General features: G+C 40.1%; 2 protein-coding genes across 50 annotated transcripts in view; one reads left to right on the forward strand and one right to left on the reverse strand.

The window, feature by feature from the left end:
• SDCCAG8 (SHH signaling and ciliogenesis regulator SDCCAG8) overlaps positions 1–7,211 on the reverse strand; it is a 246,594-nt gene extending 239,383 nt beyond the window's left edge. For all 4 annotated transcript variants that reach the window (XM_043568299.1, XM_043568296.1, XM_043568298.1 and 1 more), the window contains exon 1: positions 6,767–7,211. In XM_043568299.1, the coding sequence (XP_043424234.1) occupies positions 6,767–7,013 (247 nt within the window). In that variant the 5' untranslated portion in view covers positions 7,014–7,211. The remainder of the gene's footprint in view (positions 1–6,766) is intronic.
• A 1-nt stretch (position 7,212) lies between these two features.
• CEP170 (centrosomal protein 170) overlaps positions 7,213–16,845 on the forward strand; it is a 126,455-nt gene continuing 116,822 nt past the window's right edge. For 22 of the 46 annotated variants that reach the window (XM_043568247.1, XM_043568252.1, XM_043568255.1 and 19 more), the window contains exon 1: positions 7,674–7,957. The gene's annotated coding sequence lies outside the window, so the exon portion shown is untranslated. Of the gene's footprint in view, positions 8,366–16,845 lie in introns of all 46 variants that reach the window. The other 24 variants (XM_043568263.1, XM_043568269.1, XM_043568273.1 and 21 more) reach the window with 9 other exon arrangements.

The raw sequence follows: 16,845 nt of genomic DNA on the forward strand, positions 1-16,845 counted from the left end.
AAGAAGTACCCAGAAACTACAAGATCAGAAAGAAAATACTGTCATAAAAGACTCTAATAGCTGAAAAATGTGAAGCGGTTGGCACCGGGAGTGAAAGATAATCTGAGTAAGAATGTCAGCATCTTAAGAAAGCAGTGTCTGGAAGATCATGAAGGATGTGTGGATGTTGGCAAATCAAGGAGACTGGCTATCTACATAATGGGGGATATGCCAGGTATGATTTGGGGCACCACCTGGGAGGATTTACGCACCCATCACTTTCCACTGATAAGGAAGTCATCCTAGCCAGACTGGCAGATTGCACAACCGATACAACCTGTATCCTTGACGGTAATTACTCTCAAGAATGACTCTTGGGGCGCCTGGGTGGCTCAGTTGGTTAAGTGGCCGACTTCAGCTCAGGTCATGACCTCACGGTCTGTGAGTTCGAGCTCCGCATCGGGCTCTGTGCTGACAGCTCAGAGCCTGGAGCCTGTTTCAGATTCTGTGTCTCCCTCTCTCTGACCCTCCCCCGTTCATGCTCTGTCTCTCTCTGTCTCAAAAATAAAAAAAGTTAAAAAAAAAAAAAAAGAATGACTCTTGGGGTGCCTGGGTGGCTCAGTCGGTTGAGCGTCCGACTTCAGCTCAGGTCACAATCTCACAGTTTGTGAGTTTGAGCCCCGCATCAGGCTCTGTGCAGACAGCTCAGATCCTGCAGCCTGCTTCGGATTCTGTGTCTCCCTCTCTCTCTATCCCTTCCCTACTCTCACTCCATCTCTCGCTCTCAAAAACAAACAAACGTTAAAAAATTTAAAAAAAAAAAAAAGAATGATTCTCGAGGAACAAAGGCTAAGAGCAAGGCCTTGCTACTTCTAGGTCACAGTATCTCAACCCGGCACTTCTGACGTCTGCACCTGATAACTCTCTGTTGTAAGGGCCTGTGTTGTGCATACTTAGCAGTCTCCCTGGCCTCTACCCACCAGCTGCCAGCCGAAATTAACCCCCAACCACCACTAGGTGTGACAACCAAAAATGTCTCCATCCATTACCAAATGTCCCCTGGGTGGAAAAAATCACCCCTGGTTGAGAACCAGTGGTTTAGAGCAATAAAACAGGATAGCCACTGTTCAGTTCCGAGGAGAGACTTCCCACATTACGACATGGTAACTACAGTCACCTGTTAATGAAAAATGGGCAGGACAGTGAACAATTCAGCCACGGTAGTGGTGGTGGACAGTGCACGACCCACAACCTATCACAGCCACGATGGGGCACCTCTGATCCAGGTGTCAGGAGAAAGCGTTATACCTACTACAACTGAGAACTTGAAATTCGTATTTTAGCTTCATATTGTTTCAAGACTTAACACATGAAGCAATAGTTACACCTCAGAGCCATTTTTCAGAGCCACCTTGGGTGATCATTCCTGTAAATATTCTAGTGGGCTTTGAAGAAGACCCTCCTCCCCATCAAGGTTGCTTTGGCAAGTACACAAGTACATTTCAAGCTACTTTCTCTACCTTTTGACCTTGACAGGACTATCACTAAATGAAAAGGTAGAAAACCTCAGCACACACTGGGGAAGTGATCAGAGCATAAGTTTGTAAACATCCCAAGAGAAAATATAATTATTCTCAGTTTCTCAATAGTTTGAGAGTAACTTAATCTCTTTTTCTGACCAAGAGCATGTGAAAATGCCCATACAATTTCATAACGATCAGCATTGTTTTGGTTCTAGACAATTCCAGGGATGACTCTTTACTTGTAAAACAGTTTTTTGCTGGCTTTTCTTTTTTGGCTGCTAAGTCCCATCTTTTGCCTATTTTATCTCATCAGTAGTATGGATGAGATACTGGCTTTTGTTATTCTGGTAGAAGAAATGGTCATAAAAGTTAAAAGTATTAAGAAAAGCCATTAGAGCACATAAAACAAAAAAATGAATACATTTAATTTAAATTTTATCAGCCCCAAAAAGAAACTCAAATGTTTATAAATTTCATTTGCATTACCAATCCTTACTTAATAATAGCCAAACCATTCCATGCCTCTAATTTTGACAAAAGAGAGCTGTTTCAGTCTGCAGTGAAATACCAAAATAATTTTTCCATTCGTAATGAATGTTTCTGGGGCCTTTATTACATTGGTCTCAATGAGGCTGATAGTAAAGCAAACAAATAATCAAACACTAGCTGTGGAGAGAGAGAGAGAGAGAGGGAGCGAGACAGCGTATATACAGCATACATGGCAAAGAATATAAAAATATTCAGAAAACAGTTAAGAAAAGCAAAAACAAAAAGAAGAAAAAAAGTTTCATGAGTAAAGCTGAGAAAAGGAAGAACTTGACTTAAGTTCCACACATGTTAAGTTTGTGCAAGGTCCAGATGATATCACAGCTGGCTAATTCAGTGACCAAAGTATTGGCAAGTTAAGATTAACACAGGCCTTCTACAGATGTGAGCCCTTCCCTGGAAGGAAAAAAAAAAAAAAATTATAGAATCTGTGGAGATGTGCCAATCATACATATAAGTAAAACATAGAATATCAACATTATCTTCCGTTTTCTCAAACTAGATCAATTTACAGAGAAAAGAATCACCCTCCCCCTCAAATTATGCATTTTCTTCCCATATTCAACTTCTCATGTTCTATGGGCCGAGTTCCACTCTAGCTCTCATTTTTATAAGAGAGACACATAACCTTTTATCATGCGCATGGGGCCAATCAGTGTCGATGGAAGGGATGTTAGAAACCCAGGGGTCTGAGAGAAGTGCCTGGAGGAGTAACCGGCTCTCAGATGTGTTCTGCTTGGCCAGCACAGTGTGGAAGGGAGAAGAAAAGGAAAGAAATTCCAATGTTTTTAGAAAAAAGCATAAGCTGCCCAATTTGGCCATAAGCCTCACCATTCCCTAGTGTCTTCCACAGAGGCCATCACACATTTTGTCACCTGCCACCTCGTTCAAATGTTTCACTTTACTGACGAGGAAACAAGAATCCAAGAACAGTTTACTGACTGCCTCAGGTGACACCGATAGTTATTGGCAAAACCATAGTAAGATTTCAGTGACCCGGCTCCTGCTTCCACATTCTCCTCTGACTCCACTAGACTCTTACGCAAATTCAATCTAGAGCCCAGAATGCCAACATGTTGAAAGAAAATGAGGAGTCAGTATCTAAAATGCTGGTTAATGGCTAAAATATGGAAAATGTTGTATTCTTGTCACAGTTCAAGTTTGTTCCATATTTCTTTATGCTCACCTAACCAAAGGTGGTCAGGACTTACGTGAATAGGTGAGTCATGAACGCCGTGCTGTTGACACAACTGTACCCACAGCTGACACTGCAGCAATGGACTAGACATCATTGTGTCATTAAGGCTGGGACACTGCTCTTCTAACAAGTTCTCTCCTTCTTTCTACTACCATAGCACTACATTCAGGGTACAGGACTGAAAACAGCCTGGATTCCCTGTTAAATTGGTTTTTCTGACCCTTTCTTGGCTACATACTAGTTATTTTATATCCTTGTGGCCTTGTACAATGAGAGATTTCAATCAGATTTCAATGAGAGAAGAGCTATATGCTACTCTCCGCAGTTCCCAAGACAATCCTCAGTCCTTCTGTAGGTCTTGAATGCTAGTTGCCTATATTAACCACAAAGGGGATGAACGCCTAGCCATACTGCCAGGTGACCTCCCAAGTCACTTTCACTTCTACATTAAGCTCTGTCATTCTCAGGGCACATGGGATATGTCCCCTTTTCCCCACTCTGGAGACTTTCAGATCACCTACTGTGAAGCAATCATATTACAGATCTGAGGGGCAATGAGACCTTCTAGTTTTTCTGTCAGAATGCTTGCTTTGAAGGACAGTCACTAAATCTCTCTAACTTCTTGCAGTGGGGGCACAGACAGACAAGCCAAAGCCAGAGATCCCTTTAGAGAGGATAAAGAGGGGTCACATCTGGGAAGCCTAAGGAAAAGGATGAGGGGAGTGTGGAGTCTGCAAACAGGTTCCCTCCTTCCATGGCTGCTCTAAGATCACAGGTCAAGGACAGGCAAGAATCCCACTCAAGATTCACAAGAAAGAAAGCAGGTTGACTCTGCCTTTCAAATGAGAACTTCAAATTCTTAATATACTATAATAGTCCCTATAATTACATTTAAAGCAAAGAACTGAGGAAAAGCTATGAAAATGAGGGATTATCATAGAAAATTGTGAAAGCATTTTGCGTTTTTATATGGCTACTTCCTGGCTGAATATAATTGAATGGATATTAATAACGATTACGTGTACAGTTATTTAGGAACAAGAGAAATAACATGTGAGGAAGGACCAAGAATGCTTATGAGCCTTTCTTTAAGCACAAACAAGGCAAAACATTTTGGGGACATAATAGCAGATAAACAAAGACAAACAAAGCAAGAAAACCAAAACAAAATAAGACAGAAGTACTTAAAATTACCTTTTATCTGATTGTATAGTAACAGAATTCTCAAGTTATTAAGCACAAACACTGAAAATAATGAAGTTCCACGTGTAAAATAATGCTACTATACTTTGTTTATTCAGAAGCACAAATTTTTATATGTGTGAAGCAAAGAACTTCTATATGTGTTTTAACTCAGGATTGGTTGTTTCCTTCCATGTGCTATAATTTTTTTAAAGTTTATTTATTTTGGGGGTGGGGGCAGAAAGAGACAGAGAGAGAGAATCCCAAGTAGGCACTGTGCTGTCAGCAGAGAGCCCAACACAGGGCTGTGAGATGATGACTTGAGCCAAAATCGAGAGTCGGATACTTAACTGTCTGAGACACCCAGGTGCCCCCATAAGCTGTTATATAAACCAAATAAACAAAAAAGTTAAAATGCTAGTAAATAAATAATAAAATAAGTCATGAAAGCCCAGGAAAAATTTCAGGATCCATTTCCTGATTTGTTGTTAAAACCATCACTTAAAAAAAAAAACGTTGAACTTTTTTCTCTTCTTTATGTTTGCTTCTGATTATAAATGTTCCTTACTATCACACTACATTTATAATTTCTCTCTAAATGTATCATCTTTGAATGAAAACTCCCCTCTATATAATTACTGAAAGCAGTATTAGTTTGAAATTAACTTTATTGCATTAAAATGCCTAAAATTAAGCCCCCGATGCTTACATAAAGGTTGAAAATAAGGCAAGAGGAAGAGCAGCATTAGCAGAAACTTATAACAGAAAACAAACTGTTTTCACCAACCTCAAAAAATCACTCATTATCATTGTGCACAGTACTTTTCTTGCTTTCAAATGGGAAGTTAAAAGTGGTTATTTCTGTATCTAACAGCTCTTGAAATACCAGTAGGCTGATGAAAACATTCATCAAGACCAATTATTTTACTCATGCAGTTTGAGCATGAAGAATATTGACAGTTTGTAACACGTTGACAGATGGAAACAATACATAATAACCCTTACAAAATCTAGAGTTACTAGAAGGTAAACTTTCTAGTCTCCTCGAAAAATCTTCACTTTGCTGCAAGTCCCAATTATAAATAGCAGCTGACATTTAATGAGTGCTTATGTGCCAAGCAGTGATTTTTACCCTTATTCTCTGTCATAGTAATCTGTCATTATTTTATTCATTGTTTTTTCCTCCCACTAATCCAGAGGCTCCATGGGGACAGGGACTCTGTCTACTTCTTTATTGTATCCCCATCGCTAGTATGCCTTACACATAGCAGGCATTGAATTGTTAAATGATTCATTGTTCTAAACACTTTAACTTTTTAAAACTATTGGTCATGGCCTAGAGTGTTAAGAAAATGCAAAAGAATAAGTGGAATGTATTACATTTAGTAGAATATTCTTCAATGAAACTTTTACATGTATATGTCGTATCTGTGTAACAGTAAAAAAGAAAAAGGCTGAAAATCACTGCTTTACGTGGATTATTTCATTTGCTCCTCACCATAACCCTGTAGACAATACCATAACTTCTACTTTAAAATAACAGAACTGAGGTTTCCAGATGGCATATATGATGTCCATGATGATAGAGCTATCTACAAGTAAGAACACCATTTCTATAAAGACTCACTCACAGGGTACCATACTAAGAAAACCTGAATTAACTAAGCAAGGTTTCAGTAATAGTAATTGTGCAATGATTAATAAAGAAAAAAAAAAAAGGCTTTTAAGGGATTCAGTCCTGACTGAATTTAATATCTGGCTTAGCCACTAACCAGTTATGTGGACTTTGGACGAACTTAATCTCTTTGCACCTAGATTTCCCCATGTGTAAAAGAGGGGTATTCATCAAGTTGTTAAGTTTTAAATGACTTGATGTATGTAAATAGTTTAGACCACTAAATAGGAACTGTTCTGATTAAAATAATTAGTATTTCCTTTTTCTTGGTCCGAAAAATCACATTCAACCCATTGCACTACAGTTGGAATGTGTAAAAAATGTGAATAAGGAATTTACTGGATTAAAGAGCAAGGCATGGGAACTGGGCAAGTTTGGAATAGAGCCACCCAAGAGGTTCTGCTGGACTTGGGTGAGAAAGATGCTAAGTCAAGCTCAGGGAGTTGGTCCAGGTAACTATGGGAATCAAGGGAAACAACACTGCTTAACTGTAAAAACAAACACAAACGACTTCATCTTCCCTCAAGGATCACAGCAACATCCATCTTCCTCTGCATATTGGCTGGGGCCAATCCAAGGTGTCAGGAAATGCACCTGGGTCAGCTCCCGCCCAGTAGGGCCTGGTACCAAGGGGCTAGGGCGCAGAGGTTCGGCGCAACTCACCCCGGAGACTCCGTTGATACTGCCCTAGAATCTCCTCCAGGGTAGAGTTCTCCGGGGACTTCGCCATGCACAGACTCGGGGCCCAGAGGTGGGAGTTACGTAGGGAAATGTCCGATGTCGCCCTTCGGGGAACCAGAGGCCTTGGCGCCGGAGTAGCACCCGCCAGCTTCCTGCCGCTGCTGTCACTGGGGAGCATGGAATCCCGGTCGGAGCTCGCTGGGGGCCCTTCCCACCCATTCGCCCTCATGGTTGATTTCGGGAGTTGTAGTCCGCAGACTGCGGGCCTGCAGTCACGAGGCTCCTAAAAGGCCCTTCCAACTGAACTACAATTCCCAGAGGTCATTGCGCCTCCTGGTTTGGCGGTTTGGCAGCCAGATCCGGTTGCCAAGAGACTGCCTGGAGGCTCCGCCCTTTTTTTGTAGCCCAGCCTGGCTCAGTCCTGCCTTTATCCCATCCTGCTGTTTGGACCACCCAATCGACAGAAAGAGCTCACTGAAGGTCTTGACTCTTCTAAATTTGCTGGCTTGCAGTTGGTCCTTGAAATTTCTCAAGGACACAAATAACAAGTTCTACACCCTTCAGCCGCGACATCTGCCAAAATGGCCAAATACATTCTCAAGAAAAAGAAGCTTTATATCTTCGAAACAGCCTAGATTGTGAAAGCGGCTGACACTACAATTCCTAGCATGCCCCGCAACCCGACCTCCACTTGGAGTTGGCGCATTGCCCTCTGGGAACTGTAGTCCTTTTTAGTTGCGGTCCCGGCCTTACACCAGGGTCCTCTTCATTGTTCAAGCTGGTTTTTTGGAGCACGCCTGCGCAGTAGGCAGCTGGAGAAGCCTTTGGGTGAGACCCTCCACACAGCCCCTTTTCATTGTCTGCGTTTGGCGCCTGCGCAGTAAGAGATCGTTGGGACGGCCGGAGGAGGGGATAGGGCCGGGCTCCTCGCCCTTTCCCCAGGCGCCTGCGCACTGGGCGGCCGCTCTCTGCCGTTACCGCTATGTGTGGGGCGTGTGTGGAATAACGTTATTGCCCAGCGGAGCTCAGGGCCGGGAACTCGACCGCAGCGGCAGCGACGACGACGACAGCGGCGACGACGACGACGGGGTGGGGGGAGGACGGCGTGCGAGAGACTCACGGGACGCGACGCGCCCCGCCTCCCCCGTCCGGTCCCTCTCTCAGCGGTGAGGGGTAAGTGATGCGCTCAGCGGCTCGGCTGAGGCGCTGCCGATGCCGCCGCCGCCGCTTCCCCACATCCTCCGGGGTTTGCAGCGGGGGCTCGGGGCGCGGCCCGCGGCGGCCGGGGTTGCTTCCCCGCGGCTCCGCACGGCGCCGCCACCCCCTCCTTTCCCCTCCCCTCCCCCACCCTGCCCCCAGCCCCACCCGCCGTCCCTCCGGGCCCGCGGCCGCCGCCTCTTCCCGAGGACGTCTTGAATCGTTTTCAGCCCTCTCTCGGCTTTGTGCAGCCCTCCCCCCTGCGCCGTAGCAGTTTGCTAGGGGTGCGGGCGGAGCATCGGAGGGAATGGCTGTGCTGCCGCCGGGGCAGGGATTTTTTCCCCCCCGATCCGAGCAGCTAACAGTGCCGGCCCTTTCTGTGAGGTTGGTCTGGCGATGTGGGGCGGTTTGGGGGAGGTCAGGCGAGGAGCCCTCCGGACGCGGCTGGAGGGCGTGGAAGACGTGGAGTCACGCACCCTGCCAGGCGACTGCACCCGCGCTGGCTCTGGCTCTGTAGTAAACCCGGGGGAGGAGAGAGTGGCTTCCTGTCGGCTTCATTGTCCTAAGATTCAAATGTGGGGTTTGGGTATGCTTCCCGTCATTTTATGCATAACACAGGGCGGGAAGACGTGGGATTTGTATCCTAAGTTATAAAAACTCTGGGGTTTTTTTTGGGGGGGGGGGATGGTGTTTAGCAGAGTTTTATTTATTTGAAGAATATAAGCCCCTGGAAGACAGGGACGGTGCCTGTCCAAGCATTGCCAAGGTGATAAATATAAAATTACCAGATGGCGAGGAAGAGTGGACTTAGAAAGGGCCTGACGACGAGGCTGTTGTGTAGCAGGGAAATGAACCAGCAGAATTGTTTTTTCGATGGGTGGGTAACGCATTCACGTTCCTAAGGGAATAGATGAGGCTTCATCTTTCCGTTTTGTTTCTTGAGCAGTCAAGACAAAAAATAGGCCTGCTACCTTTCTGTTCCTGATTTTGTTTATAAATACTTTTATTCCCTTAATGAAAATTCACTCGTTTGGGAAAAATGTAGTGAGGCAGATGATAGGTGATTGAAAATGCATCTTTTAAAATGATTTGATCTTAAGCTTTCAATGCTTACAACCGTTTGCTGGCGTTAAAACCAGGGGAAGAAAGAATGAAGCAGGATGGGGAGGAGCAGGTGGAGGAATAATGGGAGAGGAGAGACTTACATTGTGAGTACTCTATGTAAATCTTCAATGATACAACCCTAGCTGGACATGCTTCAGAAATTTAGTAATTCAGCTCTGGAAATACTACATTGCAAGGGACAAATAATTTTGTATTTTTCTGCCGTTATTTTTGAAAAACTAAAACCAGGGCTGTTTTTCATCCTTCCTAACTTCGTAGATACGGTAGAATTTTGATGTTTTAAAACTCAATCTAAGTGCACTTGACACAGAGGAGGACCCTAAAACTTGGGAAGTTCGCTGATTTGTCTGTCCAAGCCTAGCTGCTAATGAAAGGGCAGAGCCAAACCAAGATCTGTGCCTGCAGAGTGCTCTTTCAGTTTTGTCCCTTAGTCTGCCTACCCTGTGAAAATTTGTGGAAGGCTTCTCTACAGCTCCTTGAGTTGTCTTTGACAATCAAGTTCATTGATACCCTAGTTTGTATTAATCTTGTCCTTTTCTTCGTGATGTAAAAATAGTAATTCTGCTGAAGTGGAGCTTTAGTTTTATAAGTTAACTTATGATGTAAGGAAAGATGCCCTACCAGGGGGTTTTCGTAAAAACAAACTCTTGGAAGCTTTTCCCTACTACTTGTTAGTAACCACATTTTAATAGCATTTCCTAACATTCAGTATTAGTTGATAGCGTGATCAACTCTGTAAGCTGTTAAAAATAAAATTGCCAGGTAACAAGAACTTGTGAAGTTCATTTTTCTCTTCTATTAATGAATTATATTATTTGCAACTTGCCTTTTGAGAAAAAAATCTTTGTTGAACTTTTTAATCAAAATTAAATTTGTGTGTTTTCATTGAGCTGGTTTTCACACAAAGTGCTTTTTTGCTTTATAAACTTTTAAATTTTACATTGCATTTCAACAGACTTTTAAAAAAGAATTTAGTAATATGCCTTTTAAATTTTAGCTTACTTAAAAGTAATCTATTGTTAAATGCAGCACGGGGAATTATATTAAGTCAAACTTTAAATGTATTTTACTGGTGAATTTCGCTGTTGTCAATTACTTTGTATGGAAATAAATAGCCATCTGTGTTTTCTATCTTAGCATTAAAATAATGAAATTTATGCTACAAAATTATACATTATGCCCATTGATGCAGATATCAAAGTGTATTTAAAAATCCTATGCTTAGTGATCTATTTATTTCAACTATCTGTTTCCTTTTATCACTGAAGAAAAAACTAGTTTTATTGTTGCATCTGATAGCAATCAGATATCACTCATCTGGTACTCAGCACTGTATGTTTAACCTTGTTAACATGTTTTTTATTCAACAAAATTCTCCTGTAAAATAATTTTTACTATTTTAATTAATGAATGATTTTCTCAAATGAATGATTTTGTTCTCTATCATGAACATTGGGGTTTCAAGGAGTGTCCTAATAAATACTTAACAGACAGCAGTGTACTAAATTGCCAGCTAAAATATCTGTACAGTTGCAAATTATTATGGAAGTGTAAGTATAACAGAAGAGCAATTAGATGCCATCTGAAAAATCCTTGGTGGGTAGGTAATATTGAGAACATCACGTGTTGATGTGTTTCAGTAAGAATAATGAGTTTCTTATGGAGAGAAACCTCAGACCATCTTTATTTCATAAACTTCAGTTAATAACCAAGACTTCTAGTAATCAACTACCCTTGTTGAAGTGGGATTTAATTTATTGACTCAAATATTTCTTGAGGGAAGTGCTCAGCAATGAGTTAGTCGCTGTGGGCAATACAAAAGAATAAGAAGACATCTATTTGGTAGTAGAGTTGATTAAACTAGGTCGATATATAGTCTAGCTGAAATGATTATGCAACAGTATATCTATTTTGTAAAAAAATTTTTTGGCTAAAATGAATGATATGGTCAATGTATACCAATGATAAAGTCCTCTTTTATGTCAAACAAAGGTAGAAAGGAAACAAACAAAAGCGAAGCTAAAGAAAACCTTACAAAAATTACTTCAATCCATATAGGGATTGTACAGAACATGGCAGTGGAAAGAATCTCAAGCGTGCATTGCTTAGGTTTGAGAAACAGAATATGAAACATAGCAGAGAATAAGTCATTATTTGAGTATATCAGTAAGAAATAATGTAGGAGACGTTACCCTTTGGGACATGATATTTGTTGAATAAATGACAACAACCTACCATGTATTGAGACCTACTAACTGCCGGGCGGCAGGTGTGTGTATGTGTATGTAATTAATGCAAGAGTCTTGTGTATAAGGTATAATTTTACGCATTTAAATCTGAGAATATTTGAAGCCCAGAGTTAGTGATAATTTTGCCTCTGTGTCACACATTACTAAGTGGTAGAGCCTATAACTGAACGTTTGTCTTTTTAACAAAAGCCTAGATTTCCACTCATACTTTTTGGTAAATTAAAAAAGCAAAATTTACTCTTTTCTGATTCACAAATTTTTAGAATTAGAGGAGACTTTAGAGTCATCTGGTACAGTGTACCTCCTACTACAAATATGTCTGAGACTTTTATTGAGTCAGCTTCTCCAAGAACAACACTTCCACGAACAATGAGGCATAAGATGTCTCATTTAGCTTTTGGAAAGAGTAATAGGAAGGTCTTAATTAGAGCCGGTATCTGCTTTCCTGTGTAACTTCTCCCCATTGGTTGTAGTTTTGTCTTAAGTGTAGGCCACAGTAAGGTTTTTCTCTACCAGGTCTTCTCTTTTCTTGTTAAATACTACAACCCTAACAACTTCATGTGATGCTGTTCCCTCTACCTTTCTCATCTCTGTCAACTACATTCAGTTTTGTTGATGCTGTTCTTTTTGTTCTGATCTCGTTTTTATATTTAGTTCTCCAGTTATGGTCTAAAAACAGTGTAGTGAAATTATCCCTTTCTTTAATTCAAGCTATACGCTTGTGTTTACAGTCTAAAATTGTGTTAACTGTTTAATAACCTTTGCTACTTCTAAGCAAAAAAAGAGAAGGAAATGTTATGTGGCTTTTCAAGTTATATTTATACAATTCAAAAGATTATTTGAGACTCTGTATTTCTACTTTTTTAATGTTAAAATGACCTTTCTTTATGAAATGATAATATGTAGTAAGTTTCTTTTAATATTTGCCTTGGGTTTTTTGTATTGGTTTGGTTCTTAAATGAACAATGAAAAGTTGGCAACCTTATATTGTTTTTCATTTTGTTTTTTGAAAAATCTGTTTGGAAACCACTGATGCAGTCATCATAAGCGAGTGTCTTTTCTATGTTAAGATTTCTCCCATTCTGTAGATGATTTTTTGAAGCACTGTTTAACCCTTTCAAGTATCATCTCCTTGAATGTAGCCATAGCTAAAACTTGTCGAGATCTTATTGAATCATGATTCTGTCATCCAAGGGATTAGCTTCCCTTCCTGCCTTTTAGACATTTATAAATTTAACATACCAGCCCTCTTATGTCTTCATCCTGGCCGTGTACTGGATATAGCCAAGGACAAAGCTGTGCGGATTTATAAATAGAATAAATGTAGCATAAATAAAATATGCTTAAGAAAAGAGACAACACAAAGATAATGAAAGCCATTTGCATGGTTTTTTGTTTGTTTTTAGTTAAGGGGAAAACCATTATATTTTCCAGTACTGGGTAAAGCTTACAGTCTGTGGGGTGATACAGATAATTGTATAATGGCAAGTAAGCATAGGTGTTATGAAGAAAATTCAGAGTAAAGGGATAGACTGTGATGGAGGACTGCTATTTTTCATTTATTTTTAAGTAGCCACTCAAATAGAACATTCAAATGGTTGCAAAAAAATCAAACTTCTAAGAACAAATAATGTGAAAAATCCTCATATCCCTCAACTTGCCTGCTGAGTTACCACTTACTCTAATCCAGTAGATAACTTTTTATTATTTCTTGTGTATAATTCCGGTGAATTTCTTTTTCAGTTTAAGCAAATATAATGTATATTCTTAATCTGCTTCTCCTCTTTTACACCAAAGACAACCTCTTCAGACAATATTCTGTACCTTGAGAGCTTCCCGTTTTAGGAGTGGTTAAGGAATACTGCTCTCTGAGGAGGTGACGTTTGGCAGAGACTTGTGGTAGGTCAGGAAGTAAGCCATGGAGGTGTGTGGTTGGACTGTGCAGTGGTCCTGAGACAGCAGGGATGGGTGAATTTGGTGAATATAGATACCACTGGCTGAAAGTGAGTGAGCAAGAGGAAGGAAGAATAGGAGGAAATGAGACTGGATAAAGATTGCGTGGTTTGATTTATTTCAGGTGCTTTGGGAGTTCATTGCAGGGTTTTGAGCAGGGGAATAACAAAATAATTGTGTTACTTTTTCAAATGTGGTTCTGACTGTTTTGTGGAGAAGACTGGAGGGGAAAAGAATGGGAACAGGGGGATGAGCTAAGAGACATTTGGAGTAATCCATACTAAGATGTTAATGGTTTTGACTAGAGTGATAATGGTGGAGATAGTGAAAGTTGCAAGGTTGTGAGTTTTTTTCATGTTGTTTAAAATGTCTGTTAAACATCCAAGTGGAGCTATCAGGTAGACAGTGGAATATATGAGTCTGGAATTCAGAGAAGTTCAGACTGAAGATACTCACATCTTAAGCATCACCAGTAGACTATATTTAAAGCCATAGGCTTGTAAGACATCACTTAGTTTGAGAAGAGGTCCAAGAATTGAGATCTGCTACTCTTCAATAGTGAAAGCTTAGCAAGAGAGACTGAGTTCCCCAGAAGGATTGAGAAGAAGTTGCCAGTGAGATAAGAGTGTGCTGTCCCAGGAGCCAAGTAAAAGAAGTATTTGTAGAGATAGGGATGTTCACTCTATACTGCCTTTGATCACCTGAACACTCCTTGTAAACTGTCTGTGAGAAGATTTTGTTAGACCTCTCCTTACTCTTACTAGTTTTTGATGGGGATGTTCACAAGTATTCCCCAGAAACTACTAAATCTAAAGCCCTGAACAAAGTTTTATGTGTAAGTAGGCCCCTGCTGTGTCTTAGATGGACAGATGTGGTTGCTGCTGCACCTGAGGTTTGAACAGGAGAGACAGCACTGTTCAGTGAGAAGAATTTGCAGTCAGGATTGATTCAGAGTCACTACCTGTGTGATCTTGAACATGTCACTTAATTTCAGAAGTTTGGTTTCTTCCTCTGTAAAAATAACACTAGTGGTAGTCCATCTACCTCGGAGGTTTATTTTGAGAAACAAATGAGGTAGATGTAAATAAAGCAAATGAAAGGGATGGTTGCAGGTAGGAATCTCCTCCCATTGCCCCAAATGTGGCACCACTTGGTGGTGTTTCACGTGAAGAGATATTTTGTTAGGGGTGAGGATTAGAAACATTTTTTTTCAATCAGACACTGTAGGAATAGTTTTGTACTTCTTCATTTCATCCCCGTTAGGCAGTTTTGCATATTATTTTAATGTTCTTAGAAGTGGAGAGAGACATGATGTGGGAAAGAGGCTTTGAGAGAATGACTTTTCCCCCAAGTCCTATGCTCATCCTTCAGTTCTAGGCACAGTGTCTACATGAGAATGAAGTCGATGAAAGTAAGCAGGCCAGCTTTCTTGTTTCCAGGCCCACAAGGAACATTTTCTCTTCTCACTGGCTTCTTTTCTGGAAGGTGTTTTGCCAGCTAAGGGTTTGTCACATCTCCCATGGAAGAGTAAAGTACAAGTTCAAATCGTACAAGTTGTTGGGGGTCTTTGAGGCAGCCAGCTAGAAGCTGAATTGAGGAGACAGTGGACAGGGAAAATGAGCATACTTGATATAAAGTATAAAATACTTATTTTGGTGAAAAAGGAGTATTGCAGTTGGAGGACTTTCAGCAATAGTCTTAAGCGATAAAGGCTTCGAGGCAATTGGACTGTAACTTCAAAATATCTATCTCGAGGACCCTATGTATTATTATTTGCTCTGGTTACTCAATAAACACTTCTCATTGGATAAACAATGCATTGCAAATTGAAGGTCACCTTATTTTTTCATGCTTTTATTTTTCATATTAAAAAACTAATCCTTGTCTATTGCAGATATTTAGAAAATATCATTATGTCAGGAAGAATATTTTCTTGTAACCCCACTAGCCAGTGATGCCACTGTTACATATTCTTGTTGATTCTGGTTTAATCTGGTGATATTTTATCATAAGATTAAACTTTCCGACCAGTTTTTCATGGTGGTATAGGAGTCCATGTTACCAAATTTGTAATTTACTTAAATTCATTTTTTCTAAAGTAATGTTCATCATTGTATATAGTTGTAACAACCAACTCCTTTATAAGTCATATACATGGTAAATATTTTTCCCAGATTGTCGTTTTCCTTTTTAAATTTGTTATTTTTACCCAACAAGGATTTTTAACTTGGGTATTTCTCTTTTCCTTTTTCCTTTATGAAGTAATACCATTGCACACAGTTTTATTATATACATACCTATATTCTTACAGAATTCATAATGTGAATATGTGCAAATGTGTTATTTTCTCTAAAATGTATTTAGGTGTGTGTGTCTGTGTGTGTGTGTGTGAGGGGAGAGAGAGAGAGAGAGAGAACACAAGAGTATGCGCACCTTTTGTCCCAGTACCATTTATTCTGTAACTCTTAATTATCTCCAAATGTCCTTTTAGTATGCATAGGTTTATTTCTGGATCTTTTATTCCTTCTGCCTGTCTACCTATTCTTGCACTGCTATATTACTACCATGTTTTATAACATAGGTTTATAATATCTGTTTATCAGCGGACAGACTGTTCTGTCTACACTATACTGGTTTTAACAGAATTTACTTTGTTGTCCTTGTATGCTTATTTTTAAGTGCACTCTTAATCCCCTTCACCTGCTTCACCCATTCCCCCCCACCACCTGTTTGTTCTCTGTAATTAAGAGTCTGCTATTTGATTTGTCTCTTTTTTTCCTTGTTTTGTTGCTTAAATTCCACAAATGAGTGAAATCTTACGGTATTTGTCTTCCTCTGACTGATTTCACTTAGCATTGTGCCCTCTATCTAGATCCATGCATATTGTTGCAAATGGCAAGATTTCATTCTTTTTTATGGCTGAGTAGTAGTCCATTGTATATTTGGGGATCTTAGTTTTGATAGTGTTTTCAGATCTGTTCAAGTTCCTACCTATTATTTTAGTCAATATGTCATTTTCATTTTCCTAGAAGTTTATTTATTTGAGATTTTCAAATTTAGACGCACAGAGTTGTAGTTATTTTATAAATTTAAAAAATCATGTCCGTTGCCATAACCTAAGCATTTTTAAGTTTATTTATTTGTTTTGGGGGAGAGAGAGAGAGAATGTGTGTGTGTGCATGCGTCTTAGCCAGGGAGAGACTGGGAGAGAGAGAGAATCTCAAGCATGCTCCTTTACTGTCAGCACAGAGCCAGACGTGGAGCTCCCAAATTGTGAGGTCATGACCTGAGCCAAAATCAAGAGTAGGATGCTTAACTGACTGAGCTACCTAGGAGCCCCTGTGGTTACATCTTTTTATTACAAAGCCAAATGTTTATGATGAATGAAGAAGAATATCTGTTAGGGATTTTAATACTTTTGAAAGAATGAGCTTCTGATTTATCATTTTTATTTTTGTGTTTTTAATTCATTAATTTGTTTTTAAATCTTTAATCTCTATTAGTTTGTTGGATGAGTTTATTTTTATTTTTTCTAGC

Source organism: Prionailurus bengalensis, chromosome E4, assembly GCF_016509475.1.
Source record: "Prionailurus bengalensis isolate Pbe53 chromosome E4, Fcat_Pben_1.1_paternal_pri, whole genome shotgun sequence".
In the NCBI taxonomy this organism is placed as follows: Eukaryota; Metazoa; Chordata; class Mammalia; order Carnivora; family Felidae; genus Prionailurus; species Prionailurus bengalensis.